The sequence below is a fragment of the Penicillium solitum genome, assembly GCF_028829755.1.
Source record: "Penicillium solitum strain IBT 25940 chromosome Unknown utg000005l_segment0_segment0, whole genome shotgun sequence".
Taxonomy (NCBI): Eukaryota; Fungi; Ascomycota; class Eurotiomycetes; order Eurotiales; family Aspergillaceae; genus Penicillium; species Penicillium solitum.
In genome coordinates this window covers 3,651,796-3,676,887 of record NW_027072125.1, presented here as the reverse complement: position 1 = coordinate 3,676,887, position 25,092 = coordinate 3,651,796, and the positions used below count along the sequence as shown (strand labels likewise).

General features: G+C 48.1%; 9 protein-coding genes across 9 annotated transcripts; 6 read left to right on the top strand and 3 right to left on the bottom strand.

Moving 5' to 3' along the window:
• Positions 1 to 481: 481 nt before the first annotated feature.
• On the top strand, positions 482 to 3,276 carry N7455_008977 (putative arsenite resistance protein Ars2; the record flags this gene model as incomplete). The annotated part of the gene is made up of 3 exons (XM_040960548.2): positions 482 to 581; positions 641 to 2,649; positions 2,701 to 3,276. The coding sequence occupies 3 exons, from the start codon at positions 482 to 484 to the stop codon at positions 3,274 to 3,276; spliced, it is 2,685 nt and encodes an 894-aa protein (XP_040809022.2).
• A 426-nt stretch (positions 3,277 to 3,702) lies between these two features.
• Positions 3,703 to 5,079, bottom strand: N7455_008976 (uncharacterized protein; the record flags this gene model as incomplete). The annotated part of the gene is made up of 1 exon (XM_040960559.2): positions 3,703 to 5,079. The coding sequence occupies one exon, from the start codon at positions 5,077 to 5,079 to the stop codon at positions 3,703 to 3,705; it is 1,377 nt and encodes a 458-aa protein (XP_040809023.2).
• Positions 5,080 to 6,331: 1,252 nt separating this feature from the next.
• Positions 6,332 to 7,730, top strand: flbB (the record flags this gene model as incomplete). Its single annotated transcript, XM_040960546.2, has 4 exons — positions 6,332 to 6,452; positions 6,506 to 6,593; positions 6,644 to 7,210; positions 7,268 to 7,730. 4 exons carry the CDS (start codon positions 6,332 to 6,334, stop codon positions 7,728 to 7,730), a joined length of 1,239 nt encoding a protein of 412 aa, XP_040809011.1.
• A 955-nt stretch (positions 7,731 to 8,685) lies between these two features.
• On the bottom strand, positions 8,686 to 10,617 carry N7455_008974 (eukaryotic translation initiation factor 3 subunit D; the record flags this gene model as incomplete). Its single annotated transcript, XM_040960515.2, has 2 exons — positions 10,333 to 10,617; positions 8,686 to 10,256 (listed from the first exon to the last, which is right to left on the bottom strand). Exons 1-2 carry the CDS (start codon positions 10,535 to 10,537, stop codon positions 8,686 to 8,688), a joined length of 1,776 nt encoding a protein of 591 aa, XP_040809052.1. The 5' UTR covers positions 10,538 to 10,617.
• A 1,582-nt stretch (positions 10,618 to 12,199) lies between these two features.
• Positions 12,200 to 12,650, top strand: N7455_008973 (hydrophobin family protein; the record flags this gene model as incomplete). The annotated part of the gene is made up of 3 exons (XM_040960552.2): positions 12,200 to 12,425; positions 12,486 to 12,550; positions 12,612 to 12,650. 3 exons carry the CDS (start codon positions 12,200 to 12,202, stop codon positions 12,648 to 12,650), a joined length of 330 nt encoding a protein of 109 aa, XP_040809029.2.
• A 576-nt stretch (positions 12,651 to 13,226) lies between these two features.
• N7455_008972 (uncharacterized protein) lies at positions 13,227 to 14,795 on the bottom strand (the record flags this gene model as incomplete). Its single annotated transcript, XM_065606053.1, has 4 exons — positions 13,227 to 13,370; positions 13,438 to 14,507; positions 14,565 to 14,667; positions 14,736 to 14,795. The coding sequence occupies 4 exons, from the start codon at positions 14,793 to 14,795 to the stop codon at positions 13,227 to 13,229; spliced, it is 1,377 nt and encodes a 458-aa protein (XP_065461002.1).
• Positions 14,796 to 16,319: 1,524 nt separating this feature from the next.
• N7455_008971 (uncharacterized protein) lies at positions 16,320 to 16,616 on the top strand (the record flags this gene model as incomplete). Its single annotated transcript, XM_065606052.1, has 2 exons — positions 16,320 to 16,473; positions 16,528 to 16,616. The coding sequence occupies 2 exons, from the start codon at positions 16,320 to 16,322 to the stop codon at positions 16,614 to 16,616; spliced, it is 243 nt and encodes an 80-aa protein (XP_065461001.1).
• Positions 16,617 to 16,786: 170 nt separating this feature from the next.
• Positions 16,787 to 17,261, top strand: N7455_008970 (uncharacterized protein; the record flags this gene model as incomplete). Its single annotated transcript, XM_065606051.1, has 2 exons — positions 16,787 to 17,176; positions 17,235 to 17,261. 2 exons carry the CDS (start codon positions 16,787 to 16,789, stop codon positions 17,259 to 17,261), a joined length of 417 nt encoding a protein of 138 aa, XP_065461000.1.
• Positions 17,262 to 20,272: 3,011 nt separating this feature from the next.
• Positions 20,273 to 20,927, top strand: N7455_008969 (uncharacterized protein; the record flags this gene model as incomplete). Its single annotated transcript, XM_065606050.1, has 2 exons — positions 20,273 to 20,773; positions 20,871 to 20,927. The coding sequence occupies 2 exons, from the start codon at positions 20,273 to 20,275 to the stop codon at positions 20,925 to 20,927; spliced, it is 558 nt and encodes a 185-aa protein (XP_065460999.1).
• Positions 20,928 to 25,092: the final 4,165 nt, after the last annotated feature.

Below are 25,092 nucleotides of genomic sequence, written 5' to 3'. Positions count from 1 at the left end.
CCCCTGCTTCATCTTCTTTTCTTCCACTCTAAACCGTGGCGCCAGCTGCGCATTGCTGGACTTTGTGGGTTATGACTCCTTATATGCATCACAGCATTGGCTCTGTCCAGCAGCCTTCTTCATAATCTCTCTTTGCTATCCGAAATCACCTGCTGCGAACATGTTCCAACCCCCTGCCAAGTTCCGGGGCGGACATGTCGCCAGCGGCAGTGTGTTCTTGTCTCTCTCTTTTCCCTCAACCCCTGCCTATGTTATTCCTCGTGAACTGCCCAGCCGCCACCATCGCTATTTCGCTCCATGAAGTTGCTTGGTCTGATGTTGACGATACCAAATCTTAGCTCACCCTGCGGTTCCCGACTCCCTGATCGATCAACGCAGACTGTTCCGCTACACTTTATCTACCTGGGCTGAGTCCCCGGTCTATCAATACATTGATTGCAGCGAAGGCGATTGAATATACTATCCCGGAAGGTTTAGAAAAATGGATTCCTACGACGGTTATGGATCTCCCGGAAGGAGCCGTGAGTCGGATTCCTTTACGGGACGAGCCTCAGGGGAATCATACAGACGTCGGTCGCCCGGTAAGTCTATAATTCAATATTAGTAGAGAGAGGGGGGCGAAATTGACTCATGTGACCAGCCTCTCAAGATCGACGACGTGCACGGCCGCGCTCCCGCTCGCCCGTGATTGACCGGTACGAGCCTTCGGAGCGTCGTTCTCACCGCGAAGACTTTTACAACAACTCTCGGGAGCATGCTGCCCGAGAGCGCGAGGACCGCCGACGTGCCCCCTCCCCAACTGTGGCAAACATCGATCGCTATGTGCCCGGACAAGACGGAAGTGGTGGTGGTGGTGGCAAGCGTCCTATTCCGACCAACCCTATGCCTAACCCTCTTACACTCGATTTCCAAGTCGGATTCAATTGGTTTGCAGAGTGGTGGAGATTGGAGGAATCCGTGAATGAGGAGAAAGAGCGCGCCAAGAACGGCGGTCGTCGAGTCAAGGGCGAACGCGAGGCGCGCGAAGATCGCGAAAAGGAGCGCGCTCAAATCCAAGCGGCCTATGATACATACAAGGTTGATCTGCAAATTCGACTGGCCAGGCTGTTCGTCCAGCAGCACCGGAATGAGGAGTGGTTCAAAGAACGCTATGTTCCTGAAGTCAGAGATCCTCTTCGCACCCGCCTCATGACGGTTCGACAAGGTGCATACGAACAGTGGGAACATGATATGGACAACGACCTTTTCAAGGAATTTACCCTTGAAGGCATATACAAGAGCGACAGCGACGGTGCCGGTGGTGTGGTTGAGAAGGAGGAAGGCGAGACTACGGCTACCGCTGAGACTATGGGAGTGCTTGATCTACTTCCAGTCCGTGGCGGAGACCTTCGCGACGAGGCTCTTGCGCAACCCGCGCTCCTTATAAAAACCCTTGCACCAAACGTCAGCCGCAGCAAGATCGAGGAGTTCTGCAAGGAACATCTCGGCGAGGAAGATGGAGGTTTCAAGGGCCTCAGCCTCAGTGACCCGAACCCCTCCAAGAAGTTCCATCGCATGGGATGGATCATGTTGCATCCTTCCGCAAACACCAATACAGTGGAGCGCGGAGACGGACGCGATGAAGAATTCGAAAATATGGACCATGACGGAAGTGCCAATGGTGGTGTCACAATCAGCCCGGCTGAGAAAGCTCTTGAGGCGGTTAATGACAAGACCATCCATGACTCCGTCCACGGTGACTTTGTTTGCCACGTGGGAGTCCATGTTCCCCCTGCTCAGCCGCGCAAGAAGGCTCTCTGGGATCTGTTCTCCGCGCCCGAGCGAATTGATCGTGATCTCGAGCTGGCCAAACGTTTGACTTCCAAGTTGGACTCCGAGATGAATATCGCCGTGGATGGTTTCACTAAGATTGACGAGTATGTTGACGACCTGCGTGGCAAAGGAGAGCTCCAGCCCCCGGCTACGGGACCAGTCAGCGCGAAGAAGCAGAGCAACCGATATAGCGATGAAGGGGACGAAGGCGAGATTGAGGAAGGCGAAGAGAAGGAAATTCCCGAAGAAGATGTGGATGATGAGGAACTTGCAGTTAAGAAGAAGAAGCTGGACTTGGTTGTTGAATACCTGCGCCGAGTCTACAACTTCTGCTTCTTCTGTGTCTTTGAAAGTGACTCAGTCCATGAGCTTGGCCGCAAGTGCCCCGGTGGACACCTTCGCCGTCCACGCACCGGACTTTCCACCCAGGCCAAGGAAGTGGCCCGAGCCAGCGCTCTTGGCCACCCGTTCCCAGCCAAGAAGAAGGAACCTAGTGAGGAAGGAGAAGATCTCTCTTCGCCTGTCCAAGAAAAGCGCGGACAGCGTCATGGTTCCAAGTCTGAACAGCAATTGCAGCGTGCCTTTAACTGGGTGAAGACCTTTGAAGACAAGTTGCTGCAGATCCTGGAGCCGGAGAACGTCGATCTTAGCAAGCTCGGCGGCAAGCCCGTTGACCAGGCGCTTGAAGATGAACTTCTGAAGTATATGAAGCAGGAGGACGACTCCAAGTACCGGTGCAAGGCGCCTGAATGTACCAAGCTTTTCAAGGCCGAAGCCTTCTGGCGCAAGCACATCGAAAAGCGCCATGCAGAGTGGTTTGAGGGCATCAAGAACGATGTAAGTGTGCAACCACCTATCAATGCTTCCCAGTATTAACAATTATCACAGCTTGCATTAGTGAACGCCTATGTCTTGGACCCAGCTCGCATTGCCCCATCCCGATCCGATGCCAACAGCAACGGTCACTTCCCCCTTGGCTCCGGACAAGGCCACACCGGCACTCCTCGTGGATTCAGCCTTGCCAGCCTGCCCTACACCCCCAATGGAAACGTGCCTACCTTCCCCCCAAGTGGAATGCCCGGCATGATGGGTGCACACGCAGGCGGCTGGAATGGAAACACGATGGGACACGACGGCGGTCTGCACCAGCCCGGACCCATGCGTCGTGGCCAGAACCGCAACAACCGACCCGGCCCGTACGACCGTCGCCGATTCAACGGCAACGGCCGACTGAGCCCTCCCCGCGGCATGCCTGGCATGTATGGTGGTGGTCGTCTCCCGCCTCCTGGTGTCAGTGTTCCAGCTGGCCACCCCGCGGCCAACATGGCTGCCGCCAACTCATTCCCAGACTCTTCCAGCGGAGGTCCCATGGCACCGCGCGAAGCCGTCCAGGGTCGCAGCCTGAAGAGCTACGAGGATCTGGATGCAGTCGACGCATCTGGTAGTGGCGAATTGCAGTACTAGTTGCATCTGCTGATCTGACCACATCTTTCACTCTTGTGTTTTCCTCATTCTTTTTTCTTTTCCTCCAATTGGCGACCTGGCGCATCGGAGGGACCGTCGGAGGTTCGCTGACTCCAACTTGCTCATTTATTGAATTCAATCATTTTCATTGATCTCTACTTGCGAAAACATGGCTTTTATTTTTTATCTCTTTGTTGTTTATTATCATCTTATCATCCCCAACGGAATTTCTTTCTTTCTTTATTTTCCAGCATGTACAATAACCCTTCTATCAAAATATGAAATTGAAGATTCAAAAATATCAAATGACATTCATTGCGATGCGTATTGGGGGGTATCAATATTATAAGTTTACAATTCTCAATCAAATATTAAACACGGCCCAAATCCTCTGGCCAAACATACTTCCTAACCAATGACCATCTCCTACGGCATCTGGATAACAACCTCCTCCCCGGAATCCCGCCACTGAACACCCATCCCCCGAATCCGCCGCTCACTCGCCAAGAAGAGGAGAAGGTAAACGTGCATAGCGACCTCACCCCACGCATAGACTTTAAGAGAGACGTGCGTGTCAGACGAGAGCGTTGACGAGGCCGTCGCATCCTCGAGGATACACCAGACGCCCCATCCCGCACGGCCATCCCTACCAACGAACTCCGAGAGGAAAGACCAGAAAGCATGAAAGAGCGGGTAAGGCCATGTCCGCATGATCTCCTTTGACTCTGAATTTGACTTCGACTTTGGTCTTGAAGTTGGGCTTTGAGTGGCATTAGTGTTCCCAGATTTGGGGATTGGGTTTTGATCTACGAGATCGGCTGAATCTCGCTCTCGGTTTTGGGGGTTCTCAACAGCGAGGTGCACGAGCCAATAGCCCCGTTCCAGGGGGTCGAGGGGTCGGGTCTGAGTGGATGGTTTGTAGGTTCGTGCTGGGTTTAGACGCTCTGTGAGCATTGATAGGGTTTGGGTTATGTGGGTAGTGAAAGGGGCAGTGGAGATTGGGGGTCTTGGGGGGTGGATTTCGAGAGGGAGAGTGGATAGATTGATGTGATCCGGGATTTGGGTTGGGGTTGGGGTGTTCACGGGAATGTGATGTGAGGGAGTGGTAGTACGAGTGATGGAAGCATCTGGACCTTTTCCTTGATCTGAGCTGGATATTTCGATGGGGATTTCAGGGAAACCAGTGGGGATGGCCGTGGGCAGGGGCAGTTCGTTCTCGATGGGGATGACCCCGTGAGATGCAGCGGGCTGGTCCGTTGCAGGAGGATCTGCAATTACAAGCGGTTGCACCGGATCCGGTGAGGCCGGGGCTGTGCGACGTCTTTTGGGAGGTGGAGCGAGCTGCGATGGAGGCGATAGTTCTGCACGAGATTGCTCGGCGCGAACTAGTTCCTGGGCGATCTCGGGTTGGGAGTCTGGGATGACGCTGATGAGGGACTCTAGGGAGTCGGGATGATTTGAGATGATGTGCTTGCGTGGAGCCGGGCTATCTTTCTCGGGGAGCAAGCGAGGATCCGAGGATAAGGTCGTGTATGCGGGCCGGGGCGCCTCCCGCAGTATTGGCGAAGCCTCGTGTTGAGTCGTCGGGGACACCGAGGACTGGACGGCGACATCCGCGGAGAAAGAGCGCGTGTTGTCTGCACTGGTAGGAGGTGAAGCGTTGGTCTCCTCTATCAGTGGGTGGCGTGCGGTACACTGGAAGTCCAAGATGGCGGCGACTTGGGCCCTATAGCGGGCCTCATCTTGTACGGTGCTCGCTGCGGCGATGTGCACTAGAATCTGGGAGTCGGGGACTTGGATCATTTTTCCGTTTTTATTGGAGCGCCCATTGTGATATTCGATGCGCACTAGTGAGATTCAGGGTCAGGGATCATAGTATTTGTCAGTGAGGATATGCCCTGGATAATCAATATGGGAGGGACTATTGGATGTGACTGGGAGTTCCTCGAGGGCGGTTGGACGAAATGATTGGTCAGCCCACTCGACTGATCACACTAAGCTTCGCACGTACCTGGTACTTGCAGGGTACTTGTGTTGTAGTGTGACTGCAAGCATTGAAGGTCGTACCATTCATGTACCTTTAGTTGTCATGACCCTATTAACGCGCTGAGTATGTAAAGTGTTGAATATTTCCCCTCTGTTCCAGTCAATTTGGGTCTATTTCAGTCTGTTTTAATCAATTCATACTCCATATGTACTAGGTTATCCCCAGTTCACCCTAGTTCTATACATATTTACCTTACAACTCAGGTCTCACGGCCGTTTGATTATGTGGAGCCCTAAGACAGATCGAACGCCTTATTATTGTATTATTATTTAATATTTCTATTTGCATAAAATCAGGTAATAAGTAATAAGAACATTGAAAAGTAATTATAAAATATAAAATATAAAATATAAAATATAAATGACCTAAGAAAGAAAAAAAAAAAAAAGGAGTTGTACAAAAATCGGCTCTATCCACTTTCTTCCCTTATATGTTGTACTCTGAACTCTTAACTCTCTCCGATCTTCACGGACTAACTGGCTCCATACCTTCTCGACACATTCTCAGACTTAACTTTCTCCCTTGCCTCTTCCAGCAAAACTCTTTAAAATATGGCTGTCAGTGGTGGGGTCTACCCAATGGACCATGCAATGGGCTATTCTGGTGAGTTTCTTTTTCTTTACTATGGATGTTTCGCGATCGGGGGGTATCCAGCAGTTCTACATACAAATCACCACAGACCTGGAATGCACGGGTCCAATTAAACTCTGGTCCCTCGGTCGCAAATGTGCAAGCTGGCAAACCCGTTGAACCTGTTGAACCTGTTGAACCTGGCGAGCCTGGTGAACCTGATGAAGCCTGGGGTTCGGGAATTACTGCGAGTTTCCCCGGTTCTCGCCACACAGGAAGCTATCCAGAGTCAACCCCTCCCCGACCACCGGCCCTGGGCTTTCCCCGACCAAAAACAAATATCCACTGTTTTTATCGCATTTCTATGGTCGTAGCTGACATTGTGGCGCCAATGTCTCTCCGGCTCGGCCCACGGCCCCGGAGTGCACGGTGCAGAACATGGTAGAAGAACCACAGACCCCATCGAGCAAAGGCTTCGGAGCCGAAATATTCAAGATCTTTGGAGGAGGTGGTAGTGGCAGTGCTCCCAGTGGCAATGCATCGAAGAAGACCACGCGAGGTGAGTGATCTCATTCCAGTCGCTCGATCGGATCGCAACTAAGCTTTTTCCAGATGGTCAACAACCCAAACGTCGCGGCCCTAAGCCGGATAGCAAGCCGGCACTCACCAGACGGCAGGAACTGAATCGTCAGGCCCAGAGGTACACAACCCGCGGATACAATAACCATCGGGCTGGACTGATCCACACAGGACACATCGCGAGCGAAAGGAACAATACATGAGAGCACTGGAGACCGAGGTATCACGGTTACGAGAGGCCTATACCACCGAGATCGCAGAGGCCAACGCATCAATCCAACAACACAAAGAGCTGATGCATTCGATACGAGAGGAGAACGAGATCCTGAAGGAAATTCTCGTAGCGAGCGGAATTCAATACGAAGCAGAGCTAGAACGCCGCCGGGCCGAGCGCCCACCGATGATGGCCTTCCAATCGAGCCCTCTTACTGCCGCTGGCAGCAGCACTGCGTCGCAGAGTGCGCCTCTGGCCCAATCCGCCAGCAATCACAACACGACCCCTGCGACCACGATCTCATCCGGCATGAGCCCTCGCGCGAATGGCATGGATCACTCGGAGATCTCGCCCGCGATTGGATATGCCTCCCACCAGCAAGTGTACCACGCGAGTGCAGGCGAGCATTCCATGAACATGGATCATTCATCGTGCTCGCCCGTTGATACCATGCAGCCCATGCCGGTTACGCGGGGAGGTGTCTTCGAAACGGATCCCCAGTTGCAGGTTGACTTTATCCTAACGTAAGGCTCACTCTAATCTAATAGCAAACACACGAGCTAACGAATATATCCCTACAGACTTGAAGGCCCCTGCCGCGAACATACGGACTACCTCTGCCGACGGTCCGTCACAGAAGCCGACGACGAAGACATGCCGTTTTCCGGACACGCCCTGATGGCAACATGCCCACCGCCGAGCTACATTGCGAAAACAACACACGAACAACCATACCCACACAAGGCGCCGGATCTCCCACACGCAAATCTCAGCACCCTCCTCAACCTCAGTCGACAACTCGTGACAGAAGGACAAATCACACCCATCATGGCGCTGCAATGTCTCAAGAACCACGAGCTGTACCCGACGCTGCGACGCGATGATATCAAGATCATCATGGACACGCTCAACACCAAGGTCCGCTGCTACGGCTTCGGCGCTGTAGTCGAGGACTTTGAGTTGATAGATTGTCTGAGCAGCGTGCTCGGCACCAAGGTCGATCTCGGCATGTCCGGCACAGCCGATGACTCGATGTATGGTTGAGCGGTTGGCCAAACGCAATGAAAATGATTATGATTTGATGTCTGGAAAATCCTGTCTTTTTTGTCTGTGTTGGCTACTGCCATGGAGTGACTCGGCGCCTTTGCTTGCTGCCTGCCTTTCGGTTTTGATTGTGCCTGTGAACTATTCCTTTTTTTTTCCCTTCTTTTACTACCCTCTTTTCTTTCTTCTTTCTTTTCTTTTTTTCTTTTGTCTTTGATACTCCCGTTGAGAGGGTTGTATATAAATGGAAATCACCATAGGTGCAGATGATATCTTACCTGGACAATATATTCTCTTTCTTTTTCGTTGCTCTTTAGGAACGATTATTTAAATTTCCTTCAATCTTCTAAAAAGCTGAATATATATCGCTCTACTCTAATGACCTTGGGTTTATATATACTCATTATATATACTCATATCAGCACATACCGTTCTTCGATATGTGTATATCCATGTCCAGAAGGAGGATTATATATAAACAACCTGTAAACTCAACGACGGCGGAAATCCATCCTCGACGCGTATAACTGTGAAAGCCTAGAAAGGCACCAAAAAGGCAAGACGTTCCTTGTGTTTCCCCGAGAAAGTTGTACAAAGGGTGATCACTCGTCCATGTGTGTCACTCGACACTATAGACATCACCTTTCGAGGTCTTTGCATCCCCACGCAACCAATAACGAAACTACATTATTAAAACGAGTTATCATCAGTCTATATAATCACACTCGTAACAGACTTCTACATGCCAAAAAGTAAGGCCATTTCCCCTTGAACGTATAATTCTATAGTTGCTGTAGGTGTGTGTATATGAGAAAGCAAAGTTTGTCTGGCAAAATGAACTTGATTGAATAGACTATTGGTCAGACTCTATAGTCAAGAGTATAAAAAGCATCAAATTTTAGGTCGAGTACGTATGCACATGGAAATGAGGAACATAAGTCATCAGAAAAAAAATCTACTCATCAGCCTCATCGGACTTCTCACCCTCATTCTCCTCCTCAAGCTCCTCTTCATCCTCCTCGAAAGTAGTAGCAGGGACGCTGTACAGACGCAGAACAGACTTGTTAGGGTCCTTGATGAGAACGTACTTCTTAACCTTCTCAGCGGGCTCATCAGAGTCCAGAGCACGGATACGGTCAACGATAGTACGGACGATACCCCAACCGTTACCGAGGTTAAGGTTCATCTGGCTAGCGAACTCGCGGGGCTTGTAACCAGCAACGCCGAGGACGACGTGGGCGGCAGCAGAGCGGGGGTTGACACGGGACACGAAGCCGAGCTTCATGCCGTCGGCCTTGGCGAGGATAGCCTGGGTAGTCCAGCGGGCGAGCTTGGCGGAGTTGTTCTTCATCTCGGTAGCGAGGACGGCACCACGCTGGGAGTTGAGCTTGCTGCGCCAGTCGAGGGCACCGCCGGAGCCCTGGGCCTTGGGGTCGAACTCGTTCAGGGCCTTGATGATGAGCTGCTGGTCCTCGGTTCCGGTGGGACCGCCCTTCATGACGGCGTCGACCTCTGTGCGGACGACCATGGAGACGGGCTCCTCGTCGCGCTCGAGGGAGATGTCGAATCGACGGTACTTGTAACCCTTGGAGGCGAGGGGCTCGGTCTCCTCGGTCTCGTCGTAGAAGGGGTTAGGCTTGGCGAAGGAGACCTTGGACTTGTCGGACTCGATGAGAGTCTGCAGGGCGAAGTTGTGGTTGATGATGGTGGCTTCCATGGCGAGGGCGTTGGGGGTGTTAATCTGCTCCTGCTTGCCGGCGGCCTCGGCGGCCTCGAGGGGTGCGTCGATGGCGTTCTCGTTGACGCTGACCATGTCGAAGGAGGCACCGTCGCGCTTGTCGAAGTAGATCTTGTCGCCCTGGTGGACGATGACGATGTCCCACGAGTAGACACTGCGGGTGGCGCACATCAGCATGGACAGGATATCGGAGGTGGCGAAGACGGTAGCGGCGTTCTTCTCGGAGAGCTCGTTAATGACGGGATCCTGGGAGGTGGTAACGTTGTAGGCAGCACGGTCGACAGCCTGCATTCTGCGCTCGGCGTTCTTGACGGGGGGCTTGTCGTAGGACTTGTCGTAGTAGTGGAGGAAACCGTAGGTCTCGAGGTCCTCGCCCTCGGGAGCATCGAGGTTCAGCTTAGACAGACGGGTGAAGTCAACCTCCTCGAGCATCTTCCAGTCAGGACGGATGTTGACAGAGGCCTCACGGATACGCTGGGGCTTGTCGTAGTCTCTCCAGCCGAAACGACGGCCACCACGGCCACCACGGCCACCGCCACGGTCGCTGAATTGGTAACCGCTCTGCTGGCCGCGGCTAAGATTAGGTCCAGCACGCTGGAAGCCACCACGTCCACCACGCTGGTTGGCAGCACCGCGCTGACCACCACGGCCACGGAAAACGGTGCCACCGCCACGGCCGAAACCGCGCTTCTGGACGCGAGTGTTATCGACGACGGAGAAGGAGGACTCGTCCTCGGCGGCTGCGACAGTGAAGAGGTTGGAGGTACCGGCGCCGTACACCTGCTGGTCTATTTGGATTGTTAGCCATTGCTATTCGATTGAAAGAGAAAGTTGGTGGGGACAGAGAAAAAGGTGAAAACATACCTCTGAAACCACGGTTGTACTGGGGACGCTGGTTCTGACGCTCCTTGGTCTCAGCAGTCCAGTCGGCCATGCGGCCAAGCTTGTCGCCCTTGGAGAAAGGAGCGTATGGCACACCGGAAAGCATGTTATCGGCAGAGGTGGAGGGGCCCCAGGTGTCCTCCGAGGGGAGGGTGGCCACCAGGTCGGCGAGAGAAGTGGAAGGCATTTTGATTATGATGGGCAATTTGCGCTGGGCAACTGCTCAAAAATCAAAAAGGTAGAGGGGTTGGTTGATCGATAACCCCGGGGAATGTGGTGTGGATTAATTGAGGCGGGAAGTTTTTTGTGTCGCGAGGCTGTGGCGGTGTGGCCAACACCGCCACAGATGCACCGCCACATATTTCCATATCAGCCCTGGTCACTTTGTCTTCGTCTTCGTTATGACTGGGATGGGATTTTCATCTGAATTTCAGGATATTTTCGAGGGGCATTGCAGGTCCATGAGGATATGGACTATGGCTAACAATGAACCATTGTGTCTCGACTCCAGAGTTTACCTTGAGAATGCCTTATCTCTTCTGGTTTCTCATCCAATTGATAATCATTGACATTATCGAATCCCCTGAAAGCCAAGAAGACATGATTTGAGATGATGACCTCAAATTTCAGGTGACAAACTAAGCCGAGACATAACATCGATATCTACCTCCAATGTTGGATCCAATACGTTCACGTAACTCATTCAGACAACGCTTATCAAGATCGTCACAAACCATGACGACAATCAGGGGAAGCTGACATGTAGAAAATTCCAAGTCATCCAATGAAGGGTAATAGTCATCCAGATTGACTGCGCCGAGATCGAAGTTTACCAAGACCTTGGGACCATCACAATGTCCACCTCTATGATACCCGCGAGCTAGTTTGACATCGTGCAATCAACGGTGCGAGACTTATCTCGGAATTTCTCGCTTTGTTCGCAGCGTTGGATCCGGATCTACCGCAGTATGCGCTCTAAGGGGGGATGGAAATGACAAATCGCAAACCAACTGCATAAAATTTCAGATTGCGGAGACTGCGGATGAAACTACGGAGTACGGAGTATAGAATTGGGTTTTTTTTATCCATCAATTGAGTTCTGGGGCTGGTTGATACGTTCGATCGGGTGACAGGGCTCTACCAGTTCCTTACAGTGTGGATCGTCATCTTGGCAATTCTGATTCGATGCCACAGGGAAGATCATCCCGGAAACTGGATCCACTGATAAGGAACTCCCCGATCCGGAGACATGGAGAGGAAATAACCGGGGGGTTTGCCCCGCTGGCTATTGGACTTGTACATTGACTTGGCATTGGAAAGCCAGTCACTGCATGTCTTTCCATGATATTGAGCATGGACCAAGAGGGATCGACAGACAACATAGCTCGCTTGGAACTCATGCGAATCATGGATATCCACATTATGAACTATCTTGGATTCAATCTAAGGAACTGGTTCACTCTTCCAATAACAGGAACTGCCTCTAGCACCACTGGTGCCTCGGTTAGAGGTCGAAGCCTCTCATCCGGCCTCTAACATTGGGGCCAAATGCTATCTAGAGTTTCGCAGATCTTCCTGTTCACCGAGATGGACACTACTCGGAGAGTTCATGTCTACAACTCACAAATGGATGTTTCCACATTCCGACCTCGATGATAAGGATAATGAAGTATTGGACATAGGGGTGTTGTCGGAAGCAATTGATGCCTTGGGTATCTTGTCGAAAACTATATAAGCATGAGGATATTCCACGAATTCTAGATATCATTCACAATCACAATCCTCTCTTCATTACAACAACAACCACTTCTCTCTTCTTCCAAAGACCACCTCGAAAATCTCCATCAAAATGAGACTCTCAATCCTCTCCGTCCTCTCCCTCGTTGGTGCCGGTATGGTGTCCGCCCTTCCCCAGGAGTCCAACCTCGCCATGAAGCGCGGTGATACCTCGGACTGTGTCGGTCCTCTCCTTTGCTGTGGTACTCTCACCACTCCTCTCGACCCCCTTGTCGACCCTCTCCTGTTGACACTTGGCGTTGATGCTGCCAAAATCGTTGGATCTATCGGTCTTCTCTGTATGTTTGGACTCTCATGTAATATTTGCAAGATGAGAAGATTTCTAACTTTGCTCACAGGCCACGCGTACGAGGAATCCAGCTGTACCACCGCGCCCCAGTGCTGCACCGAGGCCAACCTCTTGGTAAGTGACAATCTTCAACGCAGATTCTTCCGTGGAGAGTGCATGACTAACTGATCTTTAGGGCGGCACTGTTGCTCTCGGATGCGCGGATCTGAAGTAATAGGTCCAGTCTGTTGAAACTCCTGACTGATATACACGAGTTGTCTTTACGATAGACTTGATATGTCTACTTAGCCACCGAGGATTTACATTCTGTTCCGGGGGATGAAGTCATCTTCGACTTATATTTATATAATAGTAATCAACTTTTACTCTTGAAACGATACTTATCACATCTGTAGACGTTTCTATGTCGAGTAAAGCTTAGTATCCACTTATGCACTTCGTCAATTTCGTTGCATACACTGTGGAGTATAGTAACATCGGATTTGGGATTTGTTCAGGGCTAAGCTTTAGTATACGTATTACGCTGCGAAAATACTGCGTAAGTTGCAAAACTTTATTGAGACTAATCAGCCGCTTTCATTATCTCTTCTTATTCGGGACATTGTATTAAGTAACAAGAAATTTACACTGTGCCCACCTGCGATGTACAGCCTTCAATCAGGGGATAGGCAAACAAGACCCAAAAAATACCAAGAAAATATGTATGCCAAAACAAGTGTTATTCCCTAAAAGAACGGCTCTCATCATTTCTTGCGAAGTTCCGTCAAAGTCAGTCGTGAGACTTTATCACTCAGGCACCCGGCGTTTTCTCATAACTTCGTCGAAACATCTCGTCAACGTGGACAAGGTAGTAAGTACCGGGAGCCAGGCTATCGACGCTTCCAACAGGGGTATAGCTCTTCTGCTGGTAGGCCTTCTCCCGGAGGTTGCATATCTATCATTGTTAGAACCAACTTCATAGACAATATCCTCCTTGGGCAACCAAGAAAGAAAAAGCTTACATCGTTATAAAACTCCGGCGAGACCGCTGTGCGAGCTTCCAAACGCTCATGCAGCTGGAGCTGCTGCGAGATCTCAGAAGTATCACCCTTGACACGAAGACTAAATAGAGTGCTAGCCAGACCACTGCCGTAGCTGAACATCCCGATGCGCTTGTTCTGCAGCTCCTCACTAGGAACATTGCTCAGCAAGCTCACCAGGCCAGAGTAGAGACTAGCAGTGTACATGTTCCCACAATTTGTGGGTGCTGTGATGGATGGTTGAATACGCTCGGCGAACTTTTCCTTCGTCAACCCAATACAAGTCCTCTCAACCTCTTTAGCCGTCAGAGACGCAGTGTACTCAACATCGCGGACCGCTGCTGGAATGTTATCAAAGCGATTGGGCTCGGTCCGTAGATCATTGAACAACAAACGACCGTAGGCCTTTGAGACGAGCTTGCAGGTAGGCGCGTGAAAGACGAAATACTCAAAAGTATCTAAGAAGCTACCTTGAGACTTTGCAGCTCCATTCGTCAAAGCTCCATTCGTCAAACCACAACTTTTAGCCAGAGATTTAGTTCGATACCGTTCGTAACAGTTGTCCAATGACTCAAGATAGCATGTGTTGGAGTAGTGTCCATCGACAAGAGGGTATTCCGATTTGAAGTCCCCCTTATAAAAGTCGTAGACGTGCTTCATATACGATCCACGGAAGGGCTCCAGCACTAGCGGCGCATCGGCGCCAACTAGCATGGCCACACAGCCGGCGCCGCCAGTAGGGCGTGCGGCGGGCTTGTCGTATAAAGCGATGTCGCCCGCCACGACGATGGCGTTGCGACCATCCCATGTGGATGACTCGACCCAGTTGACTGCGTTTAGCAGGGCATTGGTTCCACCATAGCAAGCGTTGTAGGTGTCGACTCCCTCGATATCCATGTTCTCTCCGAATAGCTGCATGAGCACCGACTTGCAAGATTTGGATTTGTCAATCAACGTTTCCGTTCCCACTTCCAAGCGGCCAATGGAGTTTGGGTCGATCTTGTACTTTTCCAGCAGCGAGGAGACTGCTGTGAGCGCCATGGAATAGAGATCTATGAATGCGGTCTCATTTTAGCATGGAGCATGGGCTTTTAAGTTTGTTTGCATACCTTCGCGGTCGTCACAGAAGCTCATCTTCTGTTGCCCCAGGCCAATGGTGAATTTCCCTGTACTGGCCCCCAGATAGGTCTCGAGCTCGCTTTGTGGGACGTACTGTATAGAAGGTAGTATGTTAGTTGCCCATGGCTTCAATTGCAGGGTGGACAATAAATCATACGTACCCGACTAGGAAAATAAATCTCCAGGGCCTTGATGCCCACATTTCGGGCGTTGGCTGGCATAATCTTCAGAACTGAAGGTAACTAATTGAGACTGGGGAGGGGGAGTTGATAATCGAAGAATGGTATAAGGGCGAAAACCTGGAATGGTAGAAAAATGATCAAGAAGTGAAAAGAAAAAGACCAGGGGGCAGCTTATAAACCCCAAAGGCTCACCGTACTAATTCATCTCGCAATTGAGCTAGTCGAGCTATACGGCGTTGAGATGATCACAGATATCACCACCCCCTATCACCACCCCACCATCCCGGCCCACGATGGGGCCATATGGAACAAAACCAGACCACGTATAACTGTGACAGCTACTACCGTGTATATCGGAGCATCAATTTCCTTTGGTCCGATATTCCAAGATATATTCAAGCAAGTCAAGTAATTCAGGTAACTGTCCTCATGCGAGTCAGCCGCTTTAGGGATTGCGAATCGTAGCTGGATGTAAGGCAAATTTCTTGATTTCGGTACGGATACTCTGTTCATTTACTCGTTGAAATACATTGCAATACATAAATTATGAACTACAGTGGATAGTATGGATCTGGCAAAAATTCTAGGCAGCCAGTCAATGTGGTTGTGCTCATCTCTACTTAGGTAGCATCCAGCATGGACAGCCTGATAGAAGCCGAGTTTCTTCGGAGTGAACATTAAGCCTTGACTTAAATCTGTGACTATAATATACAATCCTCATCTTAATTCTTTATCGGGGGTTTCTAGTCCTTTCTTGGTCTGATCATCTTTAGTGCGGGTAGTCCTTATTCAACAATGAAGTCCAACATTGACGAATAGTGATGCACTCAGGCAGCAAGGCAGAGGATCGTTGATTGCTTGTTTGTAGGTGACAGACATCTCCCTTTGTTGACATGAAATATAAATAGAGCTTCATGACGGTAAGTAGATTAATTACTTCTCGGCTTCTTCTCATTCTTCTTCTTGCTCTCTCTTATAGCCACGTAGATATCTACGTGTACCAAATAATCACAAAATATATACAGTACAGAGAATATATCATTCTATGGACAGTTTATCCCACTAGGTAATCGACCGACTGCACAAAGAATCCGGTGTGTTCCATCTATTTGCACTAAGACCGAGCAGCACTACTTACTAACTGTCACGACAGGGCACGTCGTCTGGGGTTTATTTTGTAAATTATGAAAGAAGACTATATAAGAAGGCCACTGGGCTTATATAAAAATTATGTCGAGACAGAAGCTGCCTTGATGTCTTGTTTGTCAGGGACTAACTGGCTATTTGGCTGGCTTCTGTTTGTAGATGAATCCTTCCTCTCTTCTCGTTACCTTCTTCTCACTAGATAATGAATCTATCTTGTCTCATCTCTCACCTTTCCCTCTGACCTACATCTGCCAGCCATGGCTTCTCAAATCGTCATCTTTGAGACCCTTCCGGTTAAATTACTGGAAATGATATTTCAGTACCTACGAGAATCGCCGTACTCCCTTTCCAGCCTTACACTTCCATGGTTCCCGAGCAGGTCAAACCCACGAGCCTCTCTTAGGTGCCATCGTCAAGATGCAGAACCTGGAAAGCCTGATCGTGGGCAGCGTGCCTCTCGAAGGTATCTTGGATTCCACGAATCACAGCCTGCTCTCGAACCTGGTGAGAGACAGGGGCAACTTGGAGGTCGAGCGCTCTACTCAATACACGGGCCAAAAACTACGGTCCTGTAAGTCCCAGAATCTGAAAAAAAGGGAGCAGGTTAAAGGCTAATATCTTCTAGTGTACCTCGGCGCAGCCTTCAGAGGTCTTGCTCAAGATGCATGGGTACTCGGTCCCAACGAGGTCGTTTTCCACATGGAGCAGCTTTAGAAGCTCCACCTACAAGGCGTCACCATCGAGTATTTGGAACCAGAGGCCCTTGCCCCAAAGTCGACTCGTACGAAGGCAGCTCTCAAAGACCTTGCCTTTCTCAACTGCGATGTTTCCCCGGGTATACTTGAAATGATCCTCACCTTCCCGAGGGTCTTAGCCATTTCACCATGAAAGACCCATGGTCGCACCCGAGCGGGGCGCCTGATGGCTGGGAATTCGATAACATTATCCATCCGCGCGAATACATCAAAAAGATCAAAAAGAGTAGCTCCGCAAATCTGGAGTATCTTGATCTCGACTTATGGCATGCAGGAAGCCAGCCGGATTTCGACTCCTTGTGCTGTTTGAAATATCTTACTACCTTTACAATTATGCCAGAGTTTGATCAAATGGAATGGGACAAAGGTGATGCGCCTGATCCTATCCCGCACCTTCCCGGCAGCCTGGAGACTCTGGAATTGAACGATTTCGCCGGAATGGGCATTTCCTTCGCTAGCCTTGCCGGAAGGGTGGAGGCGGGCACGCTTTTTAATCTGCGGGTGGTTAAGTATCGGAAGGTTTATGGCCCGGACGGGGAAGAGACTGAGCAAGAAAGAGAGGACTGGGGCTACGAAGTTAGATCGCTGGAAATATTGGGGGTGAAGCTGCGCCAGGACGCAGTTCATCTGACCCCTGTGGGCTGAGCTGAGCGAACCTGTGTGCTTCCGAGAGGTTTGGAGGGTTTGCTTACTCTCCGTGCCTGAGGCCACAACTTATTGGTGCCTCAGGCGCTACATTCCTAGTAACGTAATCGGTAAGCGAGCCGGCCATGTAAGCCAGCCGGCCACCCAGCCTAATATATTAATTTTAAATGCATTTATCTCAACCACAACGCCATTAAATTAATTCAACTAGCTGGTTTCTCTATCTGGACATGTCTCTCTTCTATGCCCTGGCAATCTACATATTCCACATGCTCGCCCGGCCCGTACAGATTGTTGTAAACCTTGCGAAACCTGCTCACGATAGGTATTGATACGCATTACTTGGGTCTCAAATGGCTCTGCACGTAGCTCACGAACCTCCTGGACTGAGAGATCCCCTTCGTGGACGATAGTCCTAGTAGACCGAGTCCGTTTTTGCTTCTGCTTCTCGTTGGCGGCGCGTAAATCGCCAACTTCCTTCTCAAGAAATGCGGCGGATTGCATAGTGATTTGGCATGCCTTTAAAACCTGGTTTATAGCGGAATTGAGAGGACTTGGGGGGCTCCTTGATCTTGTACGAAGCAATGCTTTAATTGACGAAGCTTGCTTTTGTAATTGGATGTAATTCGAGGGCGTTTTCGGGTCCCAATCGCTTCCCCTACTCGGAGGGGGGGTAGGGGTTCGAAGACGAATATTTAGCTTTGAGATCACTCGATCAGGCGCAAATGGTATTAAACCAGCGGCTCTAAAGCTATTTTTAATCGTCTCCGATTTAAAAGCTTCAATTCGTGCGAGGGGGTATGCTTCGAGGAAGTCAAGTTTATCAATATGATTGATCCCGCTCCGCATCTTCATCTCAACCATCCGGCTATATGATCGTTTTAATACCGCAAAACAGCCGATATCAAGAGGTTGTAAAAGATGAGATGAATGCGCTGGCATACAGATTGGTATAACCTTATTTTGCTCACAAATCTCGTCGAATTTCGGGGTTAAATGGCTTCTATGCCCATCAAGTATTAAGAGCCGATATATCCCCTTCGTACGCGAAGAAGTCGTCGGAATAAAGAGCTTTTTAAGCCAGCGAAGTCCAATTTCATCAGAAGTCCAACCGTTCGGACTAACTTCAAATCGCCAATCTTCCGGGAGGCCGTCAAACCATGATTCAATAAAGACTTTGCCTTTAAAAATAATACACGGAGGGAGGGCCCAACCCGAAGCATTTATACATTCGATAGCAGTCACCCATTCACGATTTCTAGGTTGTAAAAGCGAGCGCCGACCGTAATATTCACTCCTCGTAATCACTTTCGCTGTAGAGATCAATCCCATCGTAAAACCCGTCTTATCAAAGTTATAAACGTCGTCGGGATCGATTCCAAATTGAAGAATTGTTTTTTGGACAAGATCAAACCACTCTCCAATAACTTTCGGGTCTTCGCATTTCGCACGCTCATAATTATAGCGTCTCGAGAATCGGGAGGAGAGGAGAGGATGCCGTTTCACAAAGTTATATACCCATTTCTCGCCAACCGAAATAACCGGGGTAGTTCCACGTTTTTCGAGAAGAAGATTCGCCATTTCTCGAACAGTAGAAGGACGGGGGGGAGCTCCACGTAGATCCATAGAAAGAATCCATTTTTCAAGAGATTCCTCCTCGATTTCCGTCAATTTAGATGAATTTGCGCGAGAAATCGCGCGATTTTGGTGGCCCCGTAATCGGTCTTGAAGCGTTGAACGTGGTATATTAAAACGGCGCGCCACTTCGCGAATTGAAGAGATTTCTTTATTCTTGAAAGCCTGGATAGCTAACAGAATCCTACCCTCTTGCTCTATTGAATTTCTAGAGGATTGGGAGCGAATTGGTGGCATAGTGGGTGGTTGAACTAACTAAGTGCTAAATCATGGACGCGTTTTGGGTTGGGTGGCCGGCTGGCTTACATGGCCGGCTCGCTTACCGATTACGTTAACTACTGGAGCAAGTACCTGGTAGCGAGTGCTTACTACTACTTGCTAGTTAGTAAGCACTCAGGGGTTTTATTGGAGGCCAGGCCCATGCTTGGCGCTGATGTAATACATTCTGCATTTAGCTAGTAATTAGTACTACCCAATGGAAACCATGCGATCCTAACAGAATCTCACCTGTGTGATCCCATAATCACGTGGGTGTACCTTATTATCTCTACCGGTTAGCTTCCAAGGTTACATACCTACCTACATAGGTAGCTGAGGTCCCGTTGTCTACATCCATGGATTTCCCATACCAACTCTCGACTAATCAAATTCACCCCATCAATACAGTGCCTTACTCATCATTAATCTATTCGAAAGCTATTATCCTACGTATTATAAGCAAAGCACAATATCTATTAAGAATTCCAAAGCATAGACGGATTATATATAAGCGACACTAGAGGACTAGACGGGCGATATCTCCTTTTTTTTTGGGCGGTTTGCAAGTGTCAAAATTGAAGTCTTTCATCTCCATTTGTATGGGGATCAAAAGCATTCATTTTCATTCCTACCTTTGGCTAGCAGAACCAGTGTTATTTTCATTTTTCTGCCAGGCCAAAATAAGGCACCCAGGCATTACAAGCAAGCATTTGTCATTGAGTGCGATACACCGTCGTAGTCTACCTAGGTATTGTCTCGCATCCCGGGCCATCTATCATATCTCAGAACGACAATTGGCCATGTGAATGCGGGAACCTTTGTTCTACAGAGACTTAGTGGTAGATGAACAATTTGAATATTATGTACAATATATGTTTCCAGTCACCTTGATGTAAACGCCCGTAGGCAACAGCTTTCCTCGCTGAGTGGCCTCGGACCGCTCGATGTCAGCTCACCCAAAATCGCGAACTTCCCCAAAATATTTCTCAACTCATAATCTGCTCTAAGCAACATATATTTCGAGAAAATTACTTATATCTCGTTCATTCGCCAAATACTCGAATCTTGAGCGCTATTATGAACAACGACAAAGTGCAATCTAGCGCTTTTAACCGGGACGGCAACACGATTACCCGATGCTCTCTCAGTAACTGCACAATCAACAATTCCTGCGTAAAGCGATCGACACTAAGCGACTGTGTGTTATCGAAAGTGGAAGACGTGAGCCGGATCACAGCTCAAAAATCCCAGTTCCACGATGCGGTTTTTGCCGAGCGCAGCGCTATCACAAATAGCACTATCCAAACACAAAGCTCGGTACACCGATCCACAGTTGGACAGTCCGTCATTCAGGACAAGAGTGCCGTTAAACGGAGTACCGTAACTGGAACGATAGTTTCAAACAGTCAACTCCAGAGAGCTACGTTGACAAATTGCGTTGTCACTGAGTGCATTATCGAGCGGTGTGACTTCCAGGGACTGGTTCTTAAATATGGCATTTGGAAGCGAAATGAACTGGTTGGGAAGATTGGGAACCAGGATCCTATTTTTATTAGGAACTATGGCTCGAAGGCCGGGGTAAGTCAATTGAATCGTGACCATGAAGCTGCATCAACTGACGATATTCGATAGCAATCCGGAACTGTGCTTGTTGGGTCTACTATTTCTGAATTAGATCCTGAGAGTCACCCCCGGCAGGATGTTTGTCTTCCTAGCTATCATGTTGAATTAGATGCTAGTGGGAATAATCCGGGGGATTCTGGTTTTGATCTACCTCCACCCTACAGGCCTTAGCCTAATGCAGAGGAGAAGTGGTCTCTTCATGAGTTATAGGCGTTTTATTTTTCTGTTATTTCAATACCCATGACCTGCTGCGGCGCGTTTTCCAATAAAATTGCATTCAATAAGTGGACTATAAACATATTTATCTCACTGCGGTGGGTATACAAGACATCAAGTACTGCATATGTACCTGTATGTACCAGATTTTAGGCCGCGGATACGAATTTCCCGATCGGGGTGCCACTGAGTATTTTATAGTATAGGGTGATTGCTCAGTAAGCGCTCAGTCATATTCGTTGCGGTCGGGTGGTTCGTGTAGGCCCGTCCCGACATTTTCGCTCGATCAACGTCACGCGTCAAGTGTAAATCGCGTTTTCCTCTGAATTAGATGTTAATAGTGGTACAGGATCTTAGTGCAATACAGTCAGTAGCGAAATCTGCTTCCTCTCTAACGATTGTTCAGGGGTTTTAGAGTAATCTTCTTTCAACTCCCATTTTGTTAGCCTACTCCCAATAGTGGCTCAATCGTTACATCTAGGACATAGGTAGACCTGGCACTTACCCGCGGGTGAACCTGAAGAACCTAACCTGAACCTCATCAGGTTCACCCGCGGGTGAACCTTAGGTTAAACAAACATGACAAACAGCTAAAAAACGTGACTCGGGCTCAGTTGCATAAATTATGTAGAAACAGGCTGTATTGCATTGTAACTGTAAACCAAAATTTTTGTACTTTATAGCCTTACAGAAGGACATAGACTTCCGCAAAGCCCAACTTTGGGCTCAAGTAGACCTCTGCATAGCCCACAAAGCCCATAGCCCAACCCAACCCAACCCACGAATGGGTTGGGCTTTGGGCCCATCCTTCGAGCCCATCGGTGGGTTATGGGCCCAGAGTGAAAGCCCACAGGGCCCATTTCGGCCCATAATAGGCCCCCATTATTCATCAAACAATACAAACATACCAATGTATCGCAGCTGCATAAGTAATGCATTTTTCCCTGGTTTTTTTGGGTATTCCAATTACCGTCTAAGCCGTACATGAACCATCTTCTTCTTATAAGCTTATATGATTGATTGAGAAGATATTAAGTGATAGATGCTAGGTGGTTGAATTATATTAATAATGCTCATACATATCATCCTCAACTCGCATCCTCTTCCTCCCTGATATACGCTGCTGAGTATGAGTAGTCGGTAATTGTGGTGCAGCAGCATCATCATCATCTCCGTCAAGACTGTAGTTATCAATATCTATCAAATCCCTAGATAGATCACCCTGTTCTTTAGTATCACTAATCTTATCAATCTCAACATCATCCGGCGTCTCATCCTTCTCTTCTATTAATACGTCGATCTCATTAGAAGTAAAGAACTGCTTCAATTCCTCCGCTTCCTATATATTAAGGTCAAACTTAGATATATAGAGGTATAGCATTAGCTCTTCGATGGTACCCGATTTCAAAGAGCCGCGGCGATAATAGCAGATATCGCGCGTAGTATTAAACAGACGTTCTACACTAGCACCCGTTGCTAGGATTGTAAGATAATCCCGTGCAAGTAAAGCGATAGCTAGGAAACGAGATTCATTCTCTTTCCAGAATGAGAGCGGCTCCGAATCAGTTATATCTATATTAACATTAGTATCTATTAGATAAGTGATCGGAAGGATTCAACCTACTGCTATTAGGCCTCGCCCTTACCCGTGGGTAGACGGGTTTTACCCGACCCATACCCATTTCTTGGCGGGTTTTGGGTTCAAAGTTCGGACCCAGGGTCGGGTATGGGTTTTGATATTAGACCCGTACCCAACCCGCGGGTTACCCACGGGTTGATAAACAATGCAAACATAGATAATCTTGTGATATACATAAATTGTGCATTTCTGTGCTGTATTTATATGTATTTGGCTTACAAGCGGTATACTTTTGAAGGAACTAGATTGAGTATGAACAGCTTCAATTGTATAACTAACTAATAAACTATAAACTGATCATCATGATGCCGTGGGCGCTTTCTAGATCTTCCAGAGACACGCTGTTGAGTCTCGGGTAGAGGAACCTCTTCCTCGTTATCATCATTATATCCTTCAATATCCGGTTCAGATATAACACTTTTTCTCCTCTTTCCAAGAACACGTTCTGAGAGACCTTACATTACTAATTCAGCTTAAACAAAGAGTACAACCTCTTACGTACCATCGCTATTATCCTCCTCATTATCACTAATCGGCTCCACGGTATCTTCAAGTTATTAGCTATCTTTCTCTTCATTCTCCACTTCTGTTTCCCCCTCAGAAAGATACTCTTTCCGAAAAGCAATTGTATCTTCCTCGATCTAAAATTCTGTTATACAACGATACAATATAAGCTCCTGAATTATTATAGCACTCAGTGAACCTCGTCGATAGTGACAAACATCCCGAGCAGTATTAAATAGCCGCTCAACACCCGCGCCAGTGGCAGGGATCGAGAGAACATCACGCGCGAGCTTTACAAGTATAGGGAATATAGCCTAGTTTTCCTTCCAGAATATACGTATTACTACAGTAGGAGTAGTTGCTAATATATATTTAGTAGCGAAATTTAGTAATTTGTAGAGAGAGCATACTTACTACTATCAAGATATCTTACGAGCTCGTCCTATTGAAAAGCTAAAGGTACCGGAAGGCCAATCATATAATCAAGATCTAGGCTTAAACTAAGCGTAGAAGGCTCTTAACTACTACCGGTCTATTCCTCCGATCGACGTTACTTATACAGTTCAAAGTAGTCCATAAAGCTTTGCCGATATCTAGTAACCAACTCAGGGCCGCCGCCCCAGTCTTTACTCCGGAAGAACCGGAGTTTATACTATAGAGTAAGCATTATACCAATAGCGAAAAGATCACTATAGATATCCTCTATCTTACTGTAGTACTGTCTCAGCTTTTCTTCGGCCGTATAAAGAGCGGTAAACATAAGCTTCTTCTAGGCTACGTTCTTCCTTATAAGCTGTTTAATCGACTTCTTAAGATAATCAAAAAGCTTATTATAGATAGCAAAGATAAGATAGACAGTAACATCCTTTATCTTTAATAGTACAATCGTGAACCGGAAGAATAGCTATATAATTAAGAGTAGATAATCAATCTAGCGCCATTACTCTTAATCAAGCTAGAGGTAAGGATGGCCATACTTCGAACAAAACTCATCTAAGGTAGATTACAGTCGTTTAGCACAGCGAAGCATTAAGAACGTCGAATTCTATCGCGTACAGACGTCCTATATTAGAACAAGGGCTTTAGAGCTTATCTAAAGACTACAGAAAGCTTCACAGCGCTATAGACTCGCGTTAATAAAAACGGCTAAACTTCGAAGCTAAAACTAGGTTAGAATTAGATCTTCTATAACTCTTAGAGGAGCAAACCTTATTAAGAGTATTAATAATCTCCCGCTTCTAATGCCTAGAACGAACTGATTACTCCTAGCAGTCAGTCCATTCAACTTAAGTAGTGTTATTCTTTAGCTCTACCTTCATCTAACCGAGAAGTTACTTCAAACTTAGTTAGATAACATAGGCCATACATAGAACTCGAACAATTGCTATATTATCGCTAAGGTTAAGGGACTAGACCGTTTCTTAGATACTTACTACCAAGGTATTATTATTTAATACATTATCGGTAGTGATTGTAAGCACTCGATCGGTTAAATTATACTTCTATAGAAGCTATAATAGAACAGCACTAAAGTTAATACCAGAGTGTATTCCACTAAGCGGCTCAAACCCAAGAAATAGCTCACAGTAGTTCCAGTCCGTATCGATAAAATATCTAGTGACTGCCATAAATGCCTGCTAGAAAGGAGATATCCAATAGTTAAGGGCAATTAAAATCTTTCTATCTTAAGGTAAGCTTTCTAGTATACTCTAATAGCGTTCGATCACTATAGTACGTAGTCGGCTCCGTACTACCTTTATAGATAGAATATTAAGCTTCTTTAGGGCTTTTTAGGCCATAGTAATAATATCCTAGAATCCTAGGTACTCTAAGAGCTGGAAAGGTACTCTTAATTCAGTGATAAATCGAAGAAGATATTATTCCCATTTTTCTTAGCTAAATAGGGTCTCGGTAG